The sequence below is a fragment of the Miniopterus natalensis genome, chromosome 1 (genome assembly GCF_054644295.1).
Source record: "Miniopterus natalensis isolate mMinNat1 chromosome 1, mMinNat1.hap1, whole genome shotgun sequence".
In the NCBI taxonomy this organism is placed as follows: Eukaryota; Metazoa; Chordata; class Mammalia; order Chiroptera; family Miniopteridae; genus Miniopterus; species Miniopterus natalensis.
In genome coordinates this window covers 144,469,877-144,496,957 of record NC_142081.1, presented here as the reverse complement: position 1 = coordinate 144,496,957, position 27,081 = coordinate 144,469,877, and the positions used below count along the sequence as shown (strand labels likewise).

General features: G+C 39.3%; 1 protein-coding gene across 1 annotated transcript; it reads right to left on the bottom strand.

Annotated features, from left to right (window-relative positions):
- Positions 1-1,698: 1,698 nt before the first annotated feature.
- On the bottom strand, positions 1,699-19,561 carry ADH7 (alcohol dehydrogenase 7 (class IV), mu or sigma polypeptide). The gene is made up of 9 exons (XM_016223589.2): positions 19,544-19,561; positions 14,923-15,024; positions 13,932-14,070; positions 13,532-13,619; positions 13,217-13,433; positions 8,445-8,705; positions 6,886-7,021; positions 3,898-4,036; positions 1,699-1,723 (listed from the first exon to the last, which is right to left on the bottom strand). The coding sequence occupies exons 1-9, from the start codon at positions 19,559-19,561 to the stop codon at positions 1,699-1,701; spliced, it is 1,125 nt and encodes a 374-aa protein (XP_016079075.1).
- Positions 19,562-27,081: the final 7,520 nt, after the last annotated feature.

The following is a 27,081-nucleotide window of genomic DNA, read 5'->3' as shown; positions in this document are numbered from 1 at the left end:
TAATGGTTTTTTGAGGGGCAGTTTTTCTGTCATTAATGAGATCCTAGGTCTGAACTATACATGTTGCTAACAAATAAGGGAAATGTCTCTCAATGGTTCTCAGGTGGAAGAGAATATATATGTGTACAAACACACACACATATACATATGTACATACATATATATAATTTATTTATATATGTATATATGTATATATTTATAAACTGTGACTATTTATTAGTGCTTTGAAGATTGCCATAGCTAAACCTATCTGATGTTGAAGGTACTTTACAAAAGTATTTGAGCTTTTTAAAAAATAGATGTAGATTAAGCCTAGATTAACAAACTGGTAATGGAAAAGTAACTTTTACTCATTGTGTTCAAGCCAATTTTCATTGGGAAATATTTGTTGTGCAAAATGACTTGTAGTTACCTGGACATTTTGCAATCTACCAAGGCAGGACTGCCCAGGCTATATTGCATCCTTATATTGAAACCCCCACTTCTGCTATGCTTACCTTGCTTGTTTCTCTTATAAAGTATTTCATATGTTTTTCAGGTGCTTTAATACTTTATCCATAGCCAATAAATGTCCAACAACAAAATGAAATCAACTCTTCAGGCAAAATATATCACCACAAAACATCTTGTAAAATACTTAAATTTTAGGAATTTCTAATATGTCATATATAGGTAGAATTGCCAGTGCAGTTGTACCAAATTGAAAACATTTTTGTTAAGAGGAGCCATTGCTAAGTAAACAGTCACTAAAGGATCTATAATTCTACTTTATTGAACTGAATATTAAAATATGTATTACAATTTGATTCTTGCTGCATTTTGATATTTAAGTGGTATTATAAAAGGTATGTTTTCTGAAATATTAATATAGGCTGGCAAAAAGATTCTCAGAGTCACCCAGTTATATAGTGATGATTCTTTTTTCTTTTTTTAATCTTTATTGATTTCAGAGAGGAAGGGAGAAGGAGAGAGAGATAAAAACGTCAATGATGAGAGAGTGGTCATTGATCAGCTGCCCCCTGCGCGCCCCCTGCTGGGGATGGAGCCCGAAACCTGGGCATGTTCCCCTGCCGGAAATCGAACCTTGATCTCCTGGGTACTAGGTTGATGCTCAACCACTGAGCCATGCCTGGCTGGGCTATAATGATGATTCTTAAAGTTAATCATTAAAGAATTTCCCTAGTTCTTTCCCAATCTAATTAACTTGTACCATGCAATGAATTGATTTTTAAACTAAATTCAAGTTAATTTATAACAAATTTTTTTATTTTACATTTGAATCAAAAAGGGAATGTTTATAATATGTTAAAAATCATCCACAAAATGAATATTACTTTAGAAAATACATATGTCATCTTTACATACTAAATCTGCTCCAAGAGGTGGCAGCTGGTTAAAATTCTTCTTTAAAAAAATGTCTATTCCAATTTAAAAATGCAAGTATATTTTTTCAAAATATAAAATTACAGCCTTGGACAATGTAAATCTAAAATATTAATATCGTTGACCCAAATCTCCTGCTAATTCCCAGGTGCTCGGAAGACTTGAATATTTATTTTGTAAAGATTATGTATCTTCACCAAGTCCTCGACTTCTGCTTGTCTGTATGAAGCAGACCCACAACCTCAGCAGAGGGAAGTGTGAAAGGGAAGCTCCAGGTTACCATCACTCAGCGCAGACCTCTTGCCTCTTGGAATCTCAGAATGTCAGGATAGTTCGAATGCTGAAATGTAAAATGATCATTTTTAGTGATTTGTGCCCTTACCTTCCAAACAAGAACAGTTTAAGCAATTATCCTTCCTATGTCTTATAGGAAACTTCAGGTAAACTCTATTGTTGAAAATCCTTCTGGACCTGAGGTCCACACCAATGAATTTTCATTCCCCCAGGTCTCTGATAAGGGTATATGTGCCGAGTCTTAAAGCCTCAGCACAGCTGCAGGAGGCTGACCGGGGAGAGGGATTTTCTGGCTCTAGAGAAAGCATGAAGAAGGCTAGGAAGGAATGAACAGGAAAGGTAATCCATGGTGCTTAGACTTCTGGATGCATGAGAGATTGTGGAAATAGGTGAGACCTACCCCTTCACTTTATCCCCACAGCCTGGCACTGAGGCTGCAGTAGAGCAGGTGCTAAGTTCTTAGCTGTGGAATGACTGCATACATTAATAAATGAATAGTAAAAGCTTTCAAAATCATGAGAAAGCATTGATATTTTGGGCAACTTGAGCTTTAGCAGCTTAGTGAAGGCCTGACCACTATAGTAAAATACAGAAGGCAGGAGACCTGTTCTTACTCTACTGTGTTAACATGCCCAGGGGAGAGATGATTGGACTGAACGAGGTAATGCTCTGGGCAATGAGAGGCAAGCAAAAGAGACCCTGGAGGTGGCATCCTCTGGGCTCAGCGTCAGTTGGCACGTGGTGGGCAAGTGTGAAGAAGAAGCCAAATGTGACACTCCGGCTGCCAGTCTGTAAAAGCAGGGATGTGGCAATATTTGTTGAGATAAGAGGTACTGGTGGAAGGATTACTGGGGCCAAGTTGAAGCCATGCAGGAAGTAGTGAAAACGAAGAGCTTAGGTTTACAAAGGCCAACTGTGATATTGGAAGCAAAATTCCTGAGAGCAGAATTTATGTTTCTTTGGACAACAGTTATGTTTCAAACTGGCCATATTAGGCTATTTGTTTTGCTTAACTGAGTACAGGTTGTTCTGACAGTTTAACCCGTTGTTTTCTTGCTTAAAAAGAGTTTGAATGTATGTTCATAATACAATGACCTGGTAGCTAGGCCAGGTGTGGAGACAAGAGACCACACTGAAAAAGCACTCAGGGGGAAATCTAGTGAGAATTTGGATCTCTGGTTAAGGTACAGTTAGTTCCTTTTGCTACTGAAACCCAAGTCCTTGGAACATTGTGGATGCTCAATAAATCTTTACAAACCCAAGTCCTTGGAACATTGTGGATGCTCAATAAATCTTTACAGACCCGGTGAGTGAAACTGCACTTCGTCTTGGAGACAGGCTCTCTGATGGCCGTTTCAAACATCCATGAGCGGACATCGCAGTTGACGCTTAAGTGAGTTTTCGTGTTCGACCTCCCTACCTTTGCCCAACCCTCAGAAGCGACAAGAATAGCGACAGGGATGCTCCTGTTTGCCCGGAGCTCGTCTGCTCCGCGGGGGGAATTCGGGGCGTGGTGGAGACGGCCCAGGCCTTGCACTGGGCTTGCGGTCCCGTGCTGCCCCTGCAAGGCCTGGCAAGTTTTGTATTTGTCTTTTTTTTACCGTAGTTCAACTGAAAATTGTTATAATTATATTTGACCTGCAAGTGTCTGAAGAAAGCACATATGAAAAAGCACTTTGAAGGTGTAAAGCAAGAAGATGTGGCATTCCTTGAACAGTCTAGAATCTTTATGATGAAATGAAAATAGCCAGGATGAAATTAATCCAGTGTAGAAAAGCCAAAGCCCAGAGGATTTTAAAAAATTGGTTAATACAGGACAATGATATATTAACTATGAAAAAGTAATCAGTTATATCAATCTTGTTAGTTTAAAAAATCAGAAAGAAAATATGAAAGAAACTGATATATTTATAAATATTAAATTTTAAAAGCAGCCTGTGGAATGGAGACAAGGTCACCATATAAAAACCAAGCACCTTCCCATCTGGGCATGGCTCAGTGGTTGAGCATCGACCTAGGATCCAGGACATTTCAGTTTGATTCCTGGTCAGGGCACATGCCCAGGTTGCGGGCTCGATTCCTAGCAGGGGGCGTGCAGGAGGCAGCCGATCAATGACGATCCTCCCATCATTGATGTTTCTATCTCTCTGTCTCCCTCTCCCTTCCTCTCTCTGAAATCAATAAAGATATATTTTAAGAAACCGAAAAAACCCCAAGTACCTTTCCCCTGAATAGAGCAGTTCAAATCCTTCTTGGATTTTTTTAAAAGGTAAAACATGAGTTATCAACTGGTCCAGGTCAAATTTCTTTGCAAGGAAATCAGTCACTAGTTTTGGAACATCATCTCTGCTTTTCCAACCTGTAAATAAGCACATATTTTCTCTTTAGACTTTGCAAAATAATATTTTATTATGTTTATATCTTGTCTCTTCTGCATTTTTACCACTTCCAATATTGAACTATTCTCAACTGCACAAAAATAAACTATTCTCTCAAAGGCCAACCCCCCCCCCCAAAAAAAACCTTTCATGGCCCCACATCTCTTTGTAACTATCCCATATCTCTGTTCCTTATATAGAAAAATTTCTTTCCAAAAAAACTCATCTCCAATTCACGGTTTCCAGTCCCACTTCCTGTCCTGCCATCCTCTCCTGAGCCCACTCAGCTCCCTGCTCTTCAGCTCTTGTCAAGGTCACCCGTGACACAGACACGCTCAGTGCGAGGCCAAAGCTTGTTCTCTTCCCTCAACATTATCCGGAGCACAAAAATGAGAGGCTGCTTGGTACAAAGGCGGTTCTTTAGGGCTGGCTCCTTAGAGGAAAGAAGACTTGAACTGACAGACAAACAATAAGAGATTTAAGCTGAGCCTCCTCTCTTTGACCATTTGTGCAGTGTGGGGAGATTACAGATTTTTCAGGAATATTAAAAGTAAAATTCATTCATTCAGTAAGTATCTACTGGGCATAGTACCAGGCACCATTTCAGTGGCTGGAAATATAGAAGAGGCAAAATACACCAGGTCCCTGCCCCCTCAAGAAGCATGGGAACCCTCTCATTTTACTGCAGAGGCTGACAACGAAAAAGCAGGGATGTGATCCAGTGACAGCAGGAGGAGAAAAAGAGAGTGAGGGCCAGAGGCAGTGCCAGAGGGACAGACAAGGTGGGGAGCGGGAGGGAATGCTGTTTTCTAAAGCTCAGGGAGGGCCTGCCTGATTAGGTGACATCGGGCAAAAACATAAAGGAAATGAGCCAGGCAGGAATCTCGGGAAAGAATATTCCAGGGAGAGGGCAGGGTAAACGCAAAGGTGTTAAAGTGGAGTGTTGGCAAGTGAGAAGAGGGAGGAGGCCAGTGTGGCTGGAGCAGAGTGAGAGCAGAAGAATAGTAGCAGCTGGGGTCAGGGGGCCAGATCATACAGAACCTTCTGGCCATTGCATGTTTGGGGCCTTTATTCTGAGGGAGAAAAGAAGCCATCAGAGCAGCGGTTTTCATCCCTTTTCGTCGCATGGCTCACATAAACTAATTATTAAAATTCTGTGGCACACCAAAAAATACATTGTGTTTTTTGTCAATCTGACAACAAAAATAGGTATAATTTTGATTGATTTACAGAAAAATAATAGGAGTAATTACCTACTCTTTTTGTTCCAAAGTGACTTTTTAAAAAAATCAGGTGCCTATACTTTTATATAAGGATTTCTGGTACCAAGAATTAGCCAATTGGATGCAACCTTATCATGGGACATGACCAAAAATATGCAACTCTATTAGAAGACCTACATATGTATGATTCAAGACAGGGCATTCACATTGATGGCTATTGTGTTGGCTGTTGTTATTTTTTAAATTTGACAATTTAAGGGAAAAGAGGTCAGTGCCCCTGACTGAACAGTCAGGTATGGCATGTTTTCAAAAATTCTTGTGGCACACCAGTGTGCCGCAGCACACCGGTTGAAAATCACTGCATTAGAGGGTTTTGAGAGAGGCATGACCAGATCTGACTTCCTTTTTAACAGTCACAGTCTGGTTGCTCTATGGAGAATGCTCTATATAGGGGCCAAGGGCAAGAGCAGGAAGACCATTTAAGAATGCCGAAAGTTGCTGATGGTGGCCTGGACAAGTGATGGCAAGAAATGGTCAGGTCCTGGGAATGCTTTGAAGCTAGAGGCTTCAGGATTTGCTGAAATATTCACTGCATGAGAGAAAATGTGTAATCCAAGGTTTGGGGCCTGATCAACAGGAATTATGGAGCCATCATTTACTGAGATGGGAAGACTGTGGGAAGAGTAGGTTGGGGACTATGGCGGAGGTAGTAGAATCAGGAATGGTTTGGGGCAGGTTAAGTTTTCATGTCTATCAAATATTCAAGTGGATATGTCAGGTAGGCAGTTGGGCATATGAGTCTGTAGCTCAGGTGGTGGTCTAGGCTGAAGATATAAACATAAAGCCATGAGACCAGAGGAGATTACCTTGGAAGTACCTGTAAATAAGGAAAAGGTCTGAGGACTGAGCCCTAGGGGACACCAAAGTTGGAGATCTGAGCATGTGGAGGCTCCAGCAAATATTTCTGGAAGGAGTGACCATTGAGGTAGGAGGAGAGGAAACAGAACAAGAACAACAAAAAAAGTAATATCTAGAAGCCAAGTGGACAGAGTGTTGGGGAAAAGGGGAGGCATCAGCTTTATCAAATCCTGCTGATAGTTCACATAAGACCAGGACTGAAAATTGACCATTGTCTGTGTTTATTATTCTGGTATGAATCTCAGTTGTCCTATAAAATGCACCAATCTCTTTTAGTTTATTTATTTTGGTTTTGGGTCCAGAATTTTTTGCTAATGCTACTGTGGATTGAATAAATTTTATTTTCCATACATCTTCTTGCATATATTTAGAATAATGGATATAATCAGCACTTTCTGTCCAATAAAATCATTCCCATAGAGAGACTGCTGGTGCCCCTCATTCAGGCCTTTGAGGAACCTGACTTGCAAATGTTAATATTAAAAATGTGCCCACCAATATTAGCCTAAAATCAAGGTGAGGGATGAGCAATCATATTTTGTATCATTGTGGTCACACTCTCATGTCAGATCTCTTCATACCCATCTTTGGAACAGAGACCTTTAAGGTGAGACAGTAAGTTTCTCTCAACTATTAAAGCAACAGAGTTCAAGCCAACCCTCCCAGGCCAGAGGCTCTACTGTCCTTACCTCCAAAAATGCATCCTTTCCATGTGCGTCCAGTGAAGAGCAGCATAGGGTCGTAGGTGAGCATCTTGGCTGATGGAGGAGCACCTACCACCACACTGGTCCCATAGTTCATATGGCAGGATGCGAGGGCATCAACCTAAGTTTAAAATGAAGGAGGCTATTTGTTTGTCTCATAGTATCTTATGAGCTCATAAATGCCCTACATACTCTCACAGTTCTAGTAGTTAGTTCAAGTTTCCAAGTCACGACACTAAATTAGGTCCACATGCCATTTGTTTTCTGCTTGTGTTTTAAAATTCTCAACATGGCTCTAGTCTTAATTTAGTCTTTATACATTTGCCCTTTAAGGCAGAAAGCAGAAACTATTGTGATTGGTGTTCATTGCATTTTCTGTGTGCTATGGATCAAAGCATGGGGGAAATTCCTGTGATATTTTCGACCAATATCACCATTTCAGATAAGCCTTGGAAAGTCATTTGACTAAACTAAATTGAATTAACCATACTAAATCAATTAGCTTATTTTTTAAGTTTAGTATGAAAATTAATTAAAATGCTGAAATGTGAGGTTAAAAAGTTTTGTGGGGTTTTTTTTGGTAGCATTCCTGAGACTAACCCCACATTTCCTGGTTATTCACCCATCCGGTTTTTCATTAATAGTTTTTTGAATAGATGCTAGATTGTAGCAATGGATGTTGGCATTTTTCAGAGATCAATGCTCATAAATGTATCATCTGGAAATCAACAGGCCCTAACAATATGTCCAATATTCTATGTTGTTTCTGTAAGCATACCACCTAGAATGATATTTGTTGCTATGGAGTAATTCTAAGTGGCCCTAGGAAAATAATGAGATGACAATGGTAAATTAAAGACTAATTATTAATAAATTACCAACATTTTTAAACTTAATTTATTTTACTACACAATCATGTGCAAGATTGGCTTTGTGTCATATTTCAGAGTCTCCTTACCCTGCCCCAGGCTGGGACTTCCTTACCCAGAAGCTCTGCACCTGTTTCTACATGGAGGGCTGGTGCTACTGGCTGCCACAATGGAGCCATGTTTGAGAAAGTTGAAGGTTCCTATTCTAAGGGAATTCAGATAAGGGAAAAGAAATCTCAGGTGTAAAGAGTAAGAAGTTGGATACATCATAGATTTGGGGGAAGAGACTGCCAAATTTGGAACAGTTCACTTATTTCCTTCTGGATCTCCTCATCTTTCTTCCAGGAGTCACTTTGTGTTGTTTGGCTTGCTGAAGTATAATGGATGGGATCACCTTTGCCAATAAATCCACATATTCAAACAAGGAAGAGAACACAGGAATTTGTTTAGATGATTGACTACCATGCACTCCAGTCACTTGAGAGTGGTGTGATGTGATACTTCAGTCATGCAGACTTGCTCATATGCTTATGGCTGTTTAAGAAAATTGCTTCATGGTTATCAGCTTTTACCTAACAAGTATTTCCATTGCCATTTGTTAATAAAGCTGTGGAAAATACCTTGTGCAATCAAATAGCTTGCGTATTGTGTGGCTCCCCTAATCTTGGTTCTTACCATCGTTTCAAGACGCCCAATAACTTCAAAACTGTAGCCCACAGTGTTGCCTGTCATTTCTGACAGCACCTCACTGATGGGCTTGGTAGAGTCCTTGGGGCTGATGCAGTCAGTGGCTCCTACAGCCTTGGCCTTCTCAAATTTGTCTTTGTTGAGGTCAATTCCAATGATCCTGGATGCACCAGCTGACTTACAGCCCATGATGACTGAAAGGCCAACTCCTCCCAGGCCAAAGACAGCACAAGTGGAACCTGGGGTGACCTGTGGAGAGAAAACTTCCTGTAAGTGCTAGAGGTAGGATAAAAAAGTTAAACCTATAAAGTATTTCCAGTATTAGGAACCCCAAATTCAGAGGGTGTTAGGTTTGGATCGCTTATTCTGATGATAATGCCACCAAGAGGACTAGAAATGGAAAGTCTGAGAACAGAAAAGGAACAAAAACAGCATTTGCCAAGTAAAATAAAAATCCTTTATAAAAGGTTACATCATACAAAAGGTTTTTGTTATAGGAGTTTTTGTAGCCTTCTAACCTCACCTAACCTCATAGCAGAATTAAATAAGCACTAAGATCTCTATTCTTTCTTCTCCACAAAACTATGCTAAATCTGTTTGAGATTTAGGCATCACTAACATTTACTTAATAACCATAGCTCAGTCATCTTTAAATAAACTGGTTTTTCATCAAGGTCAAACCTTTATGTTTCAATAGATGATCCATGTGTAGCTCCAAGAAGGAAATGTACTTAAATCATTTTATTTTATTTATTTTATTTTATTTTATTTTAATTTAATTATTTTATTTTATTTTATTTTATTTATTTTATTTATTTTATTTTTACCCTGTACTATGCTATATTAGAAGAGGTTCTGGCCAAAAGTAGTTTTCCTGCTAGAAGAAACCTAATCATCAGGTAGCAGGGAGACCCGAACACAGGGAAACCCACAGAATGGGTACAGCACTCATTGTGATAATTTCTTCTTCTTCCCTTTCTCCTGTCTTCTTTCCTTCCCCTTCCTTTCTTTGTTTCCTCCCCCCTCCCTCCCTTTTCTCTCCCCCTCTTTCTCTGCCCCCCATCTCTCTCTCCCTTCCTCTTTTTTCCTTTTTAACCTCCTGGTTCTTTGGCTTTATTGTCTCTTGTAGAATTACCTGAAGAAGTAGCTTTTGTGTGTATATGTATGTGTGTATTTTGAATGTTTGCCTCTATAAGCAGAGATTTATAGAGAACTGCAGATGTGTTGTACCCTCTCCATGAGTTTTAATTTCAGCTATAGAATCCTAATCCTTCAATTTAGTTACTGAATTTAGAGCTTTGAAATCAGTGCTGTCATTTTCTCAAGTATCATTCATTCATTCATTCTCTACTCAACAAACTTTATTAATGGCTTCCTTGATGGTCAACATTTTACAATTTTACACCAGAAACTAAACCAGCATTCTCTGTCTTCCAGTTTATCTGTTAGCTTAATTGTCTAGATTTGAGGTGGAATTTTTTGTGGATGGTTGAATTTCAGGTTCTAGTTTTAGTTTACAGAGCTTATGATCCTGGCTTTGTTTGCTGGGAACTCATTCAGCCTTCCTTATTAAGTCTCTAGTAAGCCTTAGACTCTTGGTGGCCCTGAAGTATGATCTTTCTGATCATTAAGGTACTGTAGCACTAAACACTTCTCCCTAGGTCCTTGTTTCTTGACTCTCCTTGTCACCCTGCCCCTGAGCCTTTAGGTGGATCATGGTTCCAACCTCTGGTAACTTCATATTGCTTCCTCTACACATCCCCCGCTCCCCCCAAAACACCCCCTAACAACTTCTCTCACTTTTCCAACTTTCCTGTTCTAAGGAATGGGAACTGGAGATTAATATTTATAGAAATTATCTACATCATTATTGTGAAAGAAACCATAGGCTAAAATAAAAGTGTTAAATATACATAATTTTAAAATATTTTAGTAATTTAAAATATTATATGGTTCTACTTTTTGCTATTGTTTTTCTTCACTGCTCTGATCCCCTTAGTATTATTTAATAAAAACCTGTATCTGACCATTCCAGAGGTCTTCAGGACTGGCTCTTGATCAGCTCCTGGGAGATAACTTTTGAATCTTTGGAATATCCTGCCTGATATGAGTGTCTTTGTACCTGAGACCTTGGGCTATGCCAGATAGTTTATTCTAACGCTGTGGTTTATGGTAAATGCCTGTTTCTGAGTGCCTGGGGCTTTGAGCCATCAGCTTGACCTCTGGTGGTGCTGGAGTCTGAGTAGCTGAAGTCAGTCATTTGAGTGCTGCATGCCTATGTTCCCCAATAGAAACCTGGACACCAAGACCTGAGTGAACTTCCCTGGTTGACACACTCATGTTGTCACAAATTGTTTCTGGGAGAATTAAGCTCTTGTCCATGGGACACCACTGGGAGAAGACAACCAGAATTTTGCACCTAGTCTTTATTGGACTCTGCTTTAGGTGCCTTTTTCTTTGCTGGTTTTAACCTGTATCCTTTCACTGTAATAATGTAAAACCGTAATAACTTTTCTGAGTTATGTAAATTCTTCTAGTGAATCATCAAACTAAAGGGAGACTTGGGGGACACTCAACACACCCTCATATTGTAAGTTTGACCTCTTTTCAAATAGGCAAAAGCAAGAACGTATGTTCCTTCAAGTGATTTGCCTTACTATATAGATTTCTAGGAAAAAAATATACTTAAAAGTAGAGAATGTCTTGGTTAATAGTATATTACCTAAGTAATAATGTGGTACTAATATATCAAGTGCTATAAAAAAGTTTTAAGTACTAATAGAAAACTATATCCAATGTCTCTCTTTTCACCTCTATCTTGGTATGAAGTTCTTGAGAAAATTCTTCAGAAAAATTCTTAAGGAAAACCTCAAGGACACCCTTGGGAAAAAAATGTTCTATCTCCAATATTTTCCAAGGAAATCTAGAAGCAAGTGGTAACTAAAATATGTCATTGATATGTACATGCATGCTAATTTATACATTCATAGACCTCAGACCCATCTTGAACCTGTGTCTGGGATAAATCTACCTCCCTGAAGTTTATCGTCCAATAAGTAAAACTAAAGACATAATGAGGCTTTGATATTTGGGACACACACTATTCATGAAGCAATTATACCCTTTAATAATGGGAAGGAGTTTCTGCTTAGATGGAATAGACAGGAAAACAAGAACTTCTCTGAGCAAGCAGATGATTTTAATCTGATGTTAAGGAACCATCCACATGAGGGCTCTGGAGATGCATGTTTCAGATAATCAGAATCGTATGTGTAAATGTCTCCATGTAGGAGCAGCTCAGCAAGCCTGAGGATCCTAAAAGAGGTAGGTGTGGCTGGGTCACAGTGAGTGAGATGAGATTGTTCCAAGTATGAAACCTACTGAAGGATTTTTGGCCAAAATTAATGTGGTCCAATTTACGTTTTATGAAATTACTCTGGCTTATAAAAGGAAATGGTCAAGAAGAGTAATGAGGACAACAGATGGAAGGCCATTACATCTATCCAGTTGAGGTATAATGATGATAGTACATTGAAGAAAATGGAGAGACTTAAAATATACCTTGTATGTAAGTTAACAGGACCTGCTGTTGGATTTCATCTAAGCTGGTGGAGAGGGAAGATAAAGAATGAAGAAAATTGGAGTGGGAAAAATACATTTGAGGGGCAGGGAGTAAGAAAATTAAGAATTCAGTTTTAAACCTACTCAGTTTGAAATCCCCATGAGACATTTAAATGGAAATGTCAGGTAGGGAATTGGATAAAAGAATCTGGAGAGAGTTTGAGTTATAAATTTGCACTTAATTGACATATATAGTTTTATTAAAGACCTTTGGAGTTGATGAGAACACCACAGTATGGGAGTTGCTTGGATTGCTTGTGGAATGGCTGTCCTATTATAAATTACATGTTATTCTACTTACTTCTTAGTCTCATTAAAGGTAACATAAATTTAGTTCAAATAAGCATACTTCAAAACTCACTTATATACAAAAAAACCAATAAACTGAAATTTTATTTTGCTGAGTTGTTCTAGAAAAAAAAGATCATTCATGTTTTCATATTATATACCAGCTATTATGGATTGAATTGTGTTCCCTCCAAACTCGGATGTTGAAGTCTTAACCCCAGTACCTCAGAATGTTATCTTATTTGGAGATAGGGTCTTTGCAGAGGTAACCAAGTTAAAATAAGCTCATTAGGATGGGCCCAAATCCAATATGACTTGTGTCTTTCTGAAAAAGGGGAAATTTGGGAGCAAAGACTGGCATAGGTAGAAGATGATATGAAGGCGACATAGTGAGAAGACAGCCAAGGAGAACTGCCTGGAGCAGATCCTTCACTCACAGCCCTCAAAGAAATCCAACCCTGCCAGCACCTTGACTCTAGTCTCCAGAATGTGAGACAAATTTCTGCATAGGCCACCCAGTCGTTGGTACTTTGCTATGACAGCCCTAGCACACAAATAAACCAGCACCTATACCTATTTTGTGAAAGACAAAAAAATGAGTTTCAGAATCTAAATTTTAAAATTTAAAAGTAAACCTGAAGGAAATGTAGAGGAAACACAATTAAATCTAGAAATTTTATTTTCACTTATTTAGAAGTAAAATGTTTAATCTGAGTTTTTTATTTTTACTCCAGTTGATTCGGCATTGTGTAGAACTAACCTACATATGAAATGTTTTCAAAAATATTTAGGATTCCAAGAAAATCATTAAAATATAAAAAAGGAAGAAATTAGCCCTTCCACCTTCTTACCTTGCCAATTTTAATAGCAGCCCCATATCCCGTGGAAAATGCACATCCAATTAAACAGACTTTCTCCAGAGGAGCTGCGTCATCAATCTTAGCGACGGAAAATTCATTCACCACTGTGTACTCAGTAAACGTACTGGTGTTAAAGAAGTTGTAGACTGGTTTGCCCTTGCATGAAAATCTGGTAGTGCCATCATCCAATACTCCGCGACCAGTAATGCTATTTGATATATCAAATATACATGTCAGTTAATTCCATTAAACAATTAGCACAGGCACAATTTAAATGGCATTAGAGTAAAGATGACTGAAACCTACTCGATCTTAATGCAAAGGTTTCCATCTGGATTGCGGCAAGCATTGCATTCTCTACACTGAGGCAGAAAGAGGGGGATGACTTTGTCACCTAGGGGGAAAACATCATGATATGAGATGTTGGTCATTAACATTAAAATATGAAAAAACAAATGTGAATTGAACCCATGCCACATGCAAAAATTTCTCAAAAGTATTCTAAAGTTTATGAGCATCATAAAGTTTGTTTGCTAAAGGTTGAGACTGCCAAATTAAATTTCACTCTTTATCATCCATTCTCCTTCTACCCTTTTATTCTCCTACCTTGTGTTAAGACTCTCTCTATTAATCCTTAGTTGTGCTGTTTCCTGATAGGATAATTAGACCCTACTTATCTCAAACTTGTGACTGGACATCTGCACACCTGGTTTCACTGTAGTGACTCCTTCACCAATGCTCTCCACAATCCCAGCTGCTTCATGTCCCAAAATCACTGGAAACTTAGTCACCATCACTCCTTTAATCACATGGTCATCTGTGCGACAGACTCCTGTGGCCAAAATCTGTGCTCAAAGACAAGAACCAGCACACTGGTCACTTCACAGTTGGGAGGATATTTAACTCACTCTTGAAAAGATTATAATTGTTTATTCAGTGTGATTGCCTAATATAATGGTGTTGACTTGTGGGAGAGTCTGAGCCTAATATCAACCATCAGACGTGATCCCTTTCATCAAGGAATTTATAATATTGCTTCCTTTGGCCTTACTTTGAATCTCAGTGCCTGTCAATAGTAAATTGGTACTCTTATGAGGGGTGCAGATGTTACCACGTGGTTAGCACAAAAGTAGATTTTTATAGCCAGGCCCTCTTAGGACTCTTAATGAAAGGTAAAGGGAATAGCATGCTTGAAGGTAAGTGAGGGGAAAAATCTTACTGTTACTATAATGCTTAGGCAACAGGAGAAGGCCAAAGAAAGACTGGCAGCAACACCTACTCAACAACCTGGTGTCCAAACCAATGGTTAGGCTCTGTCCAAAGGAATGGGGGAAACACTCCAGGCAGTTGTCATTTCTCTAGGCACAAATTAGTTTCTCATTCTTTGGAAACTATCTGACTTCCAAATGATTTTAAAAGAAGTCATTAGTCATGATTACTAACCATTTTTTAAAAGCGAAATAATGTCAATAAAAATTCAACAAATAAAAGTTTTAATAGAGCAGATTCGTAGTGTTATTTTTAATGAATAATTGCCATTAATTTCATATCCAGTATGACAAGATCTTTAACAATAAACAAGAACCAGTAAGAGAATTAATATACATCTCCTTATTTAAGAATCCAGCCTCACAGCAATGATTTACTCAATATAGGTGTGATAATGTTTTAGGCTTATGTACTCTAAGGCTCATTACCTTGATCCGAACTTCTTTAGCCTTTGGTGGGGCAACTTCTATTTCCTCAATGGAAAAGGGTTTGTTTGGCTCCCATAACACAGCTGCTTTGCATTTAATAACCTAAGAAATTAGTGAGAGTTATAATGGGTTGTAATTATGTCTATACATATATAGATTCCCCAAATAATAAAAATATGAACAAAAGATTTTATATAACATTTTAATTTGCCCAGGATGATTGTCATTGGAACTAGAATTGTAATTCTTAGAGATCACCTTGTGAGCACCTGTTTTGATGTATGAGAAATGTAGCCCACATGATGGATCCATGGCCACATAGCACATGAGAAGCAAGGCTGGACTAGATCTGAGCTACAGCCTCTCCAGCCCTTTGCTTTTTTTGCTTGTAGTCACATAATATTTCACTAAGTTAGATTCTTGTACTACAATTTCAAATTAACAAAATTGTCATCTTTGCTTCACTTATCCACGAGGGAAATTTATAAAACAGAAATTGCTGCTGATTTCTCTGCAAGAATTTAAACTACTATTTAATTTCTCTATAGTCATGTAGCAATGGGGAAAAATTATAAAATTAGCATGGTAGAGATGAAGGGAACCACAGACATTGTGAAGTATATAGACTGTGAGTTCCTGGATGATTCAATCTGGGAGTTAGTATCTCTGTACCCTTTTTTTTGCACCTAGCCCAGTTTTTGCATCTAATTGGATCTTAAATACTTAAAGCAAAAAATGACAATAGTAAATATTTTTGATGCATACAATGCTTAATCAAATTTATAAGAAAAGCATGAAGACATCCATCCCCTCCTACTACTCCTGTCCTCCCACATGCCATACTCACATCCAGAGATATATGCAAAGGATGTAAGGAGGAAAATACAAGTTAATAAATATATTGTGCAGTATTTGATCTCCTCAGTTATAAAAAGGTTTTTATGTTAATAAAAATAATTAAATATAATTCTATTTTATTTCCATAATAACTTTTTATTTCATGAGAATACACAGTATTATAGAAGGGATGGCAAAATGGGCATTTCTTTTATGTCAACACCTTTGGAAAATAATATGTAGTACACATCAGGATATTTAAGAACTTTTTTCTTGTAGATGGTCACATTTTGCTTTTTGGCAATTTTATTGAGATATCTTTGACATATAAAAATGAAATATATTTAAGTACTATAACTTAATGTTATATGTATCACCACAGTCAAGCAAAGTGACTTATCCATTATCTCTACACAGTTACTGGGTGTGTGTGTGTGTGTGTGTGTGTGCGTATGCGTTGAGAATATTTAAGATCTATCCTTTTAGAAAATTTCACCTATTCAGTGGAATATAGTTAACTATTATCACTGTGCTGTATGTTACATGTCCAGAACTTGTTCATCTTGCATAACCAAAACTTTGTACTCACTCTACTTAAGAGTATCTTGACCTTAGACACACAGAACTGACTGGTGGACACCAGAGGGGAAGGGGATTGGGGAATTGGATGAAAGAGGTGAAGGGATTAAAAAGTACAAATTGGTCATTACAAAATAGTCATAAGGATGTAAAGTACAGCATGGGAAATATAGTCAGTCATGCTGCGATGACTGTGTGTGGTGCCAGGTGGGGGCTGGCGGTGTTGCGGGGAACACTTTGTGAGGTATGTGACTGTATACTTGTGCTGTATACTGGAAACCAACAAGAAATATTGTTGAAGGTAGACTGTAGTTGAACAAAAAAGAAACATTAGAATTCCTGATATATTAAGTATCAAACCAAGTAGAAGACAATGACAATGGTCACCTCATTTCACTGACAAAAAGTGCTTCACTCTTTAATTGTTCTATACAGCACAGTTTTTGGAGTTTGTCAATATCAGTTTCCCTCATGAATTAAAGAACTATTTAAAGTTTATTTGAAAAAGGAGTTTCTTGACCTTTTACCCTATAATTTTATTTAAAAAATCTACCTTAAAAAGGCTAAATTCTACTCAGAATACTGCCTTTGAACTCCACTCAAGTTATTTTGTATATTATTAATTTGTCCCTTTTTACTGCTATTCCATGGTATGAATATACCACATTTTGTTTAAACATTCACCTACTGAGGAAGATTTGGCTCATTTCCAGTTATTCACTATTACTAGTAAATTCCCTTGATTCTTTAAAAAAACCAAAACTAAACTCAGAAAAAACTTAATATATATTAGAAGTTAATTACAGCACTGCTTATAAAGAGGACTATACAACCAATATATGTGAGCAAAATATGTAAGCAATAATGGAAAAATGATGAAATAGATTGTGATAAATTTAAAAATTAGAGTTAGAAATTTAAAACATGGTTACAAATTTAAGTAGGAACAATAGGATAAGATATTTATAAATGGTGTGAGTACAACTACATAAAATATGGGTGAAAAATGTAAGGAGGGAAGTACAACCAAAAATGAAATCAGCCCTGGCAGGCATGGCTCTGTGGGTTAGGAGTCGTCCTGTGCACTGAAAGGTTGATGATTCAATTCTCTGTCAGGGCACATGCCCAGGTTGTGGGCTCAATCCCCAGGAGGGGGCCTGCAGGAGGCAGCTGATCACGTTTCCCTCTCACAATGATGTTCCTCTCTCTCCTTCATATTAATCCAACATGACCAGTGTCTGTCTAAGGACACAGACATGTGCAGAGACAAGACCATGTGAAAACAGAAAGAAGATGGTCATTTACAAGATAAGGAGAGAGGCCTCAGAAGAAACCAACCTTGCTGACACCTTGATCTCAGACTTCTAACTTGCAGAACTCTGAGAAAATAAATGCCTGCTGTTTAAGCCACCCAGTCTGTGGTACTTGGCTATGGCAACCCTACCGAACTAAACACTTAGTATAAAAAAGGGAAAAAGCGATCCCCAATGTAAAGGGAGCTCCTGCTCTCATGAGGTACACTGAAACACTGGAGCAACTTGGGATATATATGACCCTTATGCAAACCACACTGTTGCATAACTATCTCTAATCAGAATTATGCAGCTTTATGCTTTATCTTAAATTATACACCATATTATTTATTATAATGAGAAAGTGCCGTCTCCGGCACTGGAAATGTTGTAACAATGGCTAGATATCTACTTTATAGAGGTGGCATAGATAGAACTCGAGCATCTGTTGGTTGGATGGAGTTACAAATTTTGAAGATACCTCCCAACTATAAAATTTATTAGGGTTACTAGTTTCTATTTTTTTAAAAAAAATATATCTTTATTGATTTCAGAGAGAGGAAAGGAGAGGGAGAGAGAGAGATAGAAACATCAATGATGAGAGAGTCATTGATCTAGCCCGCAACCCGGGCATGTGCCCTGACTGGGAATCGAACCCTGATTGCCTGGATCCCAGGTCGACTCTCAACTGCTGAGCCACGCCTGGCTGGGCTAGAGTTACTAGTTTCTATAGTGCAAAATTAATTCGCCAGTTAATCTAGTTATGCTGGATTCCTGACCCAAACTTGAATGCTTTCATTCTACTTCTATTCAATTCCAGGAACAGTGATTTCTAATTCTAACAGCATATGGCCTCCTCACTTGTCACATTAGCCAGACTTCAAAGTCACCTTCATTTTTAGGAACCTTAAGGTAGGCTAAAGGCAGAGTTGTTTAAATAAAAACAAATAAATAAAACAAGCAAAAGCACATAACACTATAAACAATTGTCTACCATTTATTTTTTTTTATTTTTAAAAAATAAACGTGAACATTTTTTTATATACTTTTATTGATTTCAGAGAGAGGAAGGGAAAAGGAGAGAGATAGAAACATCAATGATGAGAGAGAGTCATTGATTGGCTGCCTCCTGCACGTCCCCTATTGGGATCGAGACTGAAACCCAGGCATGTGCCCTGACTTCCTGGTTCATAGGTCGATGCTCAGCCACTGAGCCACGCCAGCTGGTTGTCTACCATTTAAATCAAGAAACTATACTGACCAATTTTGCAATGAAAAAAAAAATGCCAAAGCTATTTCTAAAGTTATTGTCAACTCTGTTTTTTTAAATAATAAACATACTTTACTACAATGTATTCTTGTTTCTAAGGATTTTTAAAAACTTATATTTTGATGAAAACTACATCCCTAACAAATTTCGAAAGCATGATACTTTGTTGTCTACTTTGCATTCCAGAATTAGCATTTTTCCATAGTTAACAGCAGGAAAATCTTTTCCCAGCAGCTGAGAATGAGCCCTGGTCTCAAACTGAACCAGAGCTGAATGCAACGCATATAAATGAGACTATGGAAAGTCTCTTTATGGAAACATTATGGAAACATTTTGTTTCCCAGGGCAAATACCTAACTATCCTGAAATTAAGTTATTAATAATGTCAGTACAAGCCACAGTATAAACAGCATAAACTATTTCTCCATTTTCCATCAATGTCTTACTAAAAAGCCTTCCATATACTGTTTTATCACATTTTTATTGGCACGCTGGCACTCCCTCCTCAGTGTTTCCTCCCCAGGCATTTAATTCCTCAAGAAATATCCCCAAGTACTTCATTACTTTATGTATTCAAAATTCAAAGTAATCAACCCCACATTGTTAGATCAAGATCATGAGAATACAGAAAGGTTCTGCTTACTTTTCCAGAAGTGCCCATCCTGTCTTCTTCCTGGTTCTGTATTTCTTTAAAAAGAGGCTGTTTCTCACCTATGTTGGGCTCACTCTGCTGTAAATAACTGCACCTTTTACCCTCAGATAAATAGTCCAGCTCAAATCTGCCTTCAGCAGTATGACTCACATCCTCCAAGACTTTCCAATTGTCCATCAGCTCCACCCTTTGCAGAGCAAGTCATGAAAATAAATACAGCAAATTATGATCATACCAACGGTAGAGATCTAACAAAGACAGAGTAATCAAACCTACTGAAAAGGGCTGAAAGCATTCTTATTTGCCTTATAGTTGGGGATATAGAAACAGGTCAGGTTAGTTGAGTACAACACAATTCATTAAAAATGCGCATGTATATTTGTATTTGTGCTCTACTTCATTCTGCAAAAGCTTGATGTATAGTTTGTGGACATAGATGACAATAGAGCCACGGACATGTAATCAAATTGCTATAGAAGGTACAGGTTAGGAAAGGAGAGTGGGGGCGTGCATAGAACATGAGATGCGGACAACTATGGTTTGTAGGTGTTTGGGGGATAGAAAGAAAAGTACAGCTTGTTGCCCCTGCATGTGAACAGATTATGAGCTGAACCCAAATCACCAATATCCACAAAGTTGTCTCACTTGGTTGTATAGTTTGTGCAGGTCACAAGGGTGCACTGTACAGGGCAGAAGGTAAGCTGAAACACAGCCTGCACGCTGGCTCTCAGAGGCCAAAGGGCTTTCACTTACTTAGGCAAGTGCTCAACTCTCTTGAAGTAGCTGTTTAACCATTTCACACCACTATGTCTTCATATAGATGCAATGACATTGGAATCTCCTAGATTTACTGACTGTATTGCTGGGAGAGTGTCCAAGGCAGATTTTATTAATTATAGTATTTAGGTCACATTGGTTCACTCACCTCCAAGTAAATTCATTCTACACAAAGGAGATTTGACTCTTGTGGGTCGAAAGGGCAGGAGAGGTTTTCTAAGTCTTCAGACAAAGTTATTTCGACTAAAGTATTTTTCAGATAACAGATATGAACAAAACTTTATTCTGAAAAATTGTTATAAGCTTTACCTCAGAGATCTCTCTCGATGTATTATAGTAAGTATGGTAGGTCCAATGTAAAATATATTTACACTGAATTCAGAATCAGCAATTAGGATTAGCCCCGTAGCCAAATTAAATCCACCAGGTAAAAGCCCCACCAGTCATTCAGGCTTGAGTGTGAGCCATTGTTTTAGCTGCAAACACTGAAGAAACCAGGCATGTCTTGCAGGTATCATCACACAAAGTTAAGCAGGTGTGGACAAAACGGGCATTCTGAGTCTCAGCCTTCAAACCAAAGAAACCAAACTTTATCTCAGCAATGAAAGGTTGCTTACTCATGAACAAAGGAAAGGAATACCAACATGGGTGGTGCCAGTTCAAATACAAAAATACTCATTTGGTAAACTCCCTCTTAAGGCCTTGGCACAACCTTGTATAACACATTAATCTAAAAAAACCAAAATTTTATTTTAAAAGTGTTATTGAGTGAAGTTTGATGTCTGTATAATCTTTATGGTCCTAATCCCTTCTCCAGGAGAACTGATTGGATGATAAAATGTCAAAAGCTGCAATGTGGAAGGTAACCTATTTAAAAAAAAGTTGAGCTAAAAACGTTCACAGTAGGCTTGGGTAATATAGCACATCAGTCCTAATTTTAGGTTTGGAGAAGTTGCAGCTGTCTCTCTCCTGCAAACCTTTTCACAGTGTTTCTATGAAACTCTGGTGTCAAATCTCTCAGGGTCCTGAATCTCCTAAATGCTGTGAGCCTCGTGCTACTCCAAGAGCCTCCAAAGAAACGTGCGTATCTCTAAGTACCCGTGCAACTCTAATTTTTTCAGGACAGAATACACCAGGAAGGACTTTGAGAAGCGTGCTGCATGAGTAAGGGCTTTGGTGTCAGATACACCTGGTTGAGGACCTGGAGCCTTGCTGGAATGGGCACGACCTTAGCTACTGCATTCCTAAAATTGGAATAACCATCAATACGTTGCAGGCCTGTCCTGGGGATCAGTGGGGAGGATCGTAAGGAACTTCCTATACTGCCCGGATCATAATCCGTAGCAAATGGGATTATTATCAACTTGGTTCCCATTGGTAACTAAAATGTAGATTTTTAAAATACTTAAAATGTAACTACGTGGAACAAAATGACCTGGAGTCCAGGTTCAGTAAAACTGTCTTGCTGAAATCAACTGTGCGGACCCAGAAGCCTCCGCTGAGAGCTTGGAGCTCAGAATCTTCTCCTTCTGGAGGTGCTACCAGATATTCAGGTGGAATCAAGGGGGCAGAATATGATCCACATGTGTGTTTGCCCAGGACTGAGGGGGTTCCCAGGATGCAGGAAAGTTGGTGCTAACCCCAGGAGAGTCCCAGGCAAATGAGGGCTGTCACCTGTGCACACTCTGAATCACCTCAAGTCCGTGAGTGTGTGGGGTCCACGAGGTCATGTCAGCTTCCGAGCGTCAGCCCTCCTCTCTAACAGCCCTTCAGTGACAGCCTTCTGTCATGGGCACTGACCAGGACTCTGATCACCCCAGTCTCAGAGGACAGCAGGGAAGAGAAAATGGTCACTGCAGTCAGGAGAAGTAGATGAAATACCAGCTCCAGCAGCGACTGGTAATTGCTGGTGCAGCACACTCAATGCTCTGAACTTCACTTCAAGGTATGTCGTGAACCTGAGTGAGGTCGTGTGTGGAAGTGTTTATTACACTGTCAAACACTCAGAAAACGAAAATCACAATAAGTAGTATTTCTAAGGCTGAGCGAGTAAGAGAAGGGCCTTTGTGTGCACGGGGAAATGGCCCCTAGTTTTTTGCTGAATCATTCTTACTAGCAGAAATAGTTATGCAGTTTTAACGTTGAGCAGCACTCAACTGCTATCATCAGGAATCACCATGAACAATAACTTGCTCTGCCTTAGCCAACGCCAAACATTCTGGGTGAGGTTTCATTTGTTCCTAAAGTTTTCCCTCGCCAACACTTCAACACAGGTGGCTGCAGGCTGGAACCCATCCTTTGATCCTTGAGCTCTGCCAAGCCCTGTGAGAACCAGGCCTCGCTGGAAAGCAGGGTCAGGTGGGGATTCCGCAGCTCTGCCCAGATTTGGCAAACCTTTTCCAGGCTCGTTGGGCCAGCTCTCAGCACTGCTGTGTGAGATGGTGCTGGGCAGTCTCAGACATTTTCTTCTTCATGCACGCGTGCCCATGAAAAGAATCCAACGCAGATTTTTCATAAGGCAAGGGCTGCACCTCTGCTCCGCTCCTTACTCTCAGCTCACCAACTGAGTGTGCTGGCTGATGAGAGTTTCCAGCCAAGGAGATCAGGAATTGTGGAAAAATATAAATCCCAGATGTTTTGTTCCCCTCATGACCTCCCTTCAGGGGAAAAAAAAAAAAAAAAAAAAAAGCCTGCAGAGAAATCGGTTGTGCCATGTGTCTGGCTGAGTACAACAGGAAAATAAGTCAGGGCACCAAGGCCTGGCCATCCTTCACTACACAGAGGAGCCCAGGGGCTGTTCCTCACAGAGACGGTCAGGCCACAAACTGTCCCAGCAACTGGAAGCGAGTGTGGCTGAGAACTGGAAGCAGAGGCCTCGGGGGGAAGGCAGGCATGGCTCCGGAAGGCACTGCGTGCACAGTCAAGTTCAGGGATTTGTTCTCTCTCGGCATCTATATCCAGAGCTCCCCACAGGGCTTCTCAGTAAACACAGGAGGATTCCAGAATGTCAGCTCCAGAAGTGGCTGCAGACCTTCTCCACTGCAGAGTCCACTGCAGACGTCCCGGGGGCCAGGGCAGGCGGGTGAGGAGGCTCATCAGCCTCATGCCATCTCAACTCCCAGAGCCCTGCTTTAACCTGTTTTGTATTGGCAAGCCTGTGGGAAAAAGTTTTCTCTGGGCCTGTGTGGGAGGGGGAAAGAACTGCCTTGTGTTTTCTAGAGTGCAGAAGTGAAACTCTTAAGACTGTTTGATCTCAGTCTAAGGAAGAATTTTCCAATATTTAATGGATTAACTAACTAAGTTTTTGAGCTGCTCACCATTAAAAGGGCAGAGACACCTACAAGTAAGAGTACAGAGCAAACTCCTGCATTGTTGGGGAGGTCAGACTAGCCTTAGTATCATCTAAGACAGGAACATAGGAACTGATCATGGGAAAGGCAAGGACCAGAAGAGACAGCACACACCTGGGTGTGAGCCCATGGAGGTCACTGTGAACTCCTTCCTTCACTCAATGCACTGCTGTTTCTGCTGCTGCAAATGGGAAGCCAAGCCTGAGTCAACATATCTCAGCAGGTAAACGGCAGGGCCGTTGGGGTCTAAGTCTTATAAAACAATCATATAATGTTAACCTTGAAATGTAGGCTTGTCTGCAAGGAGGGGTGAAGAAAGTGAGAGAGAGGAAGATGAAGTACAAACAAACTTAAATTGTATAAAAACAACACCACTCTTAAACTTCTCAGCTGTTTCTTTCATCTACCTGAACCAGTGAAAGCTTCTCCAGGTACAATGGGAATGCTGCTCTCACAGTGAATCAGCTATTTCTGTGTGTGCTGCTCCACCCAGCCCCTCCTTGTGTGTTATATCATCTTTAGATGGTTAGAGAGTAGATCCAGGATAATGTTGAATCCCAGCTACATGGGATTCTGTAATAGGATGAGGTTATCTGGGGTCTAGAAATGTCTCTGCTTTGCAAGTTCAAGAACTTAATTTTATGAGTATGCCTAAATTTGATTAGATCCTGAAGGCTGATTCACATGCATCACACTCATGAAAAATGGATAAACTAGATACCAATTTATTAATTTATAATTTACTAATTTATAATGCCTGGCACTGTAACTTTGAACAGATTCTGCCCAAGGAGCATGGTGGACAGATGTAACATTCAAAATATTTATCAGCCTGAAAGTCATGGGCATCCATTAATCAGAATGGATCCACAATTCATTGCAATAGATGTCAGTTGGTTTGTTATTTCAGGTCCTATTAGGGAGATGTTAGCCCTGGAAATGGGGGCAAGAGTTAATATTTGAGTAACTCTAATATCTGCCAGACATAAATATATAATCAATTTATAATTTTTCATTGAAAATTTACAATGACCCTTTGAGGAAGGCATTTAAGAAACTAGGGCCTAGAGACTTTAGAGAACATGTCCTTGGTCCCACAGGTAGTAAATGTAGAGCCTGATTATTAAATGCAGGTTCATGTGGAGAGGAAAGTTCCTCCCTGGTAAAATCACATAGCAGACAAGTTTAGATCAGATGGTCAGCCAGTGTTGATATGATAAATACAAAGGATGCCATGATTTCTTAAAGGAACTCTTTAAATTCTTAAAGAATTTTTCTTATGAATGCCAAAACTATCACTAAAAAATAAGAGCTAGACAATTATTTTGTTTTGGTAAGACTGGGCTCCAATGTCCAAGCTCCCTGGACCTTTAGGGTTATTCTTCATGTGGCAAAGCTGCCTGTTGGTCAGTGTTTGGCAGACACAAAGCTGAAATAAAAGTGAGGCATTTTATTCTAGAGTGACGATTCTCAACTTTGGGTGCACATTAGGAATACCTGGGAAGCTTTTAAAAAACACGGTATCAGACCAACTGCCACATTCCGCCCCCCCCCCCACTTCAATTAAAAACAATGTTGGGACATCTTCCCAGGTGATTCTAGTGTGAAGCCTGTATGGAACTACTGTTCTACCAGTCTAGTGGTGCCACTCAATGTGTGGTCAATGTGCCGTCAATCCTCTGTCAGATGCTTGTCCATGATGAGATAAGTACCAACACTGAGAGTGTTTAGAAACTTTTATAGCAATCTGACAAATTGAGAATATGTCTGTTGAATCCAATAATAAAAAATATGGGCTAGTATATTTATGTTTTTGATATTTATTTTACTTTTTCTAGTAATTCATTTATATTTTACAAAAGCATCAGTCCATGATGGAGTTGGCGGGGGGAGAAAGAGATCTTCACCACAGATGGTTTGGGAAGCTCAGCTCAACACCAGGTATGAGGATTATCTTGCTTCATCCCAAAGACCACACTTTGTGGGAAATGCCACCTGGACTGCTTCCCTTTTAACGCTGCTACTGAACCCTTTATCATTTATTGTTTCATTATCAGGGTCAAATATAGCCTCTCAAGGGTTGGCTTCTCTGCCAGTTTTTCTCTGAGGACATAGTTGCAGCACTTTCTCACTTCTGTAATGTACCTGATAAAAATGGAAATGTGTGAGTGTAAAACACAAACTGCCTCTAAGTAAAAACTGTGACATGAAGAGCTCAATTGCACTTTGAGATGAAGAAGTGGGTGGCTGACTTATAGTAAACACGAGGCTCCTCAGCCAAACACACTTCGGGGGAAAGAAGAGCCCTGGGTGTTGTTGAAGACCCGTGGTATTGCAGAATTGTGGCCTTGCTTTTCTTTTCTGGTCCTAGGAATGAAGTTATCTGATAGGATCGAGCTGTATGGTGGTGTTCACAGAGAACAACACCTGGGATTGCATCACGTGGGAGAGCTAGTGTCTACATTGAGGGCTGAGCTATAATCTTGTAGGCGATGACTAAAAAAACAAGTCTATGACTTGTCCTGCATTACTTCAAAACAAACAACTTTTAATTTTAAGAAAAGATTTGCCGGGTCAGCATGGTTCAGCTGTTGAGCATTGACCTATGATCCAGGAGATCACGGTTTGATTCCCAGTCAGGGTACATGCCGGGGTTGCGGGCTCGATCCCCAGTAGGGTGTATGTAGGAGGCAGCTGATCAACGACTCTCCCTTATCGCTGTTGTTTCTATCTCTCTCTCTCCCTCTCTCTTCCTCTCTCTGAAATCAATTAAGACATATTTTAAAAAATTAATAAATAAATAAAAATTTTAAAAAAGGTTTAATTATGCCTAAAATATAGTGAATTTATTTTCCTAATTAAAAACAATGGTTTTGATGTTGTTGGTGTCACTTCCTTTCAGATTTGACTTCATTTTGTGCATGTAATTTGGACATTCAAATGTTCGTGAAACATTTCAATGCCTCATGGAAAAAGTGGAACAGAATATTTTACATCAGAACATACTTGAAAATCAGAGATCTGGCCAGATTTATGCCCATTTGAAATGAGAGTAGATGGCCTCCTTCAGTCTGAAATTATGGGCTTTAATATGCTAGAAAATACCTTGGTCAAATCATGCTCTGAATCTTTTTCTTCGTAACTGAATTACTAGTAACTCATGTTTATTGGCTCATTAAGTCATCTCATTCAATGGTCATAAAACCCTTGCAAAACAGATGATATTATGCCCACTTTAGAGATAACGGATGAAGGTACAATTTAAATAACCCTCAAAGGTAATCTCGAAAGGGAAATGATACGCTACTGGAGTGACATGAGAATTGAGTCACTTGCGGAAATGTTCATAAAATGACTGAACAGAGGGGAGGAAGAAGAGAAGAAAAAACAGGGTAGGAAATG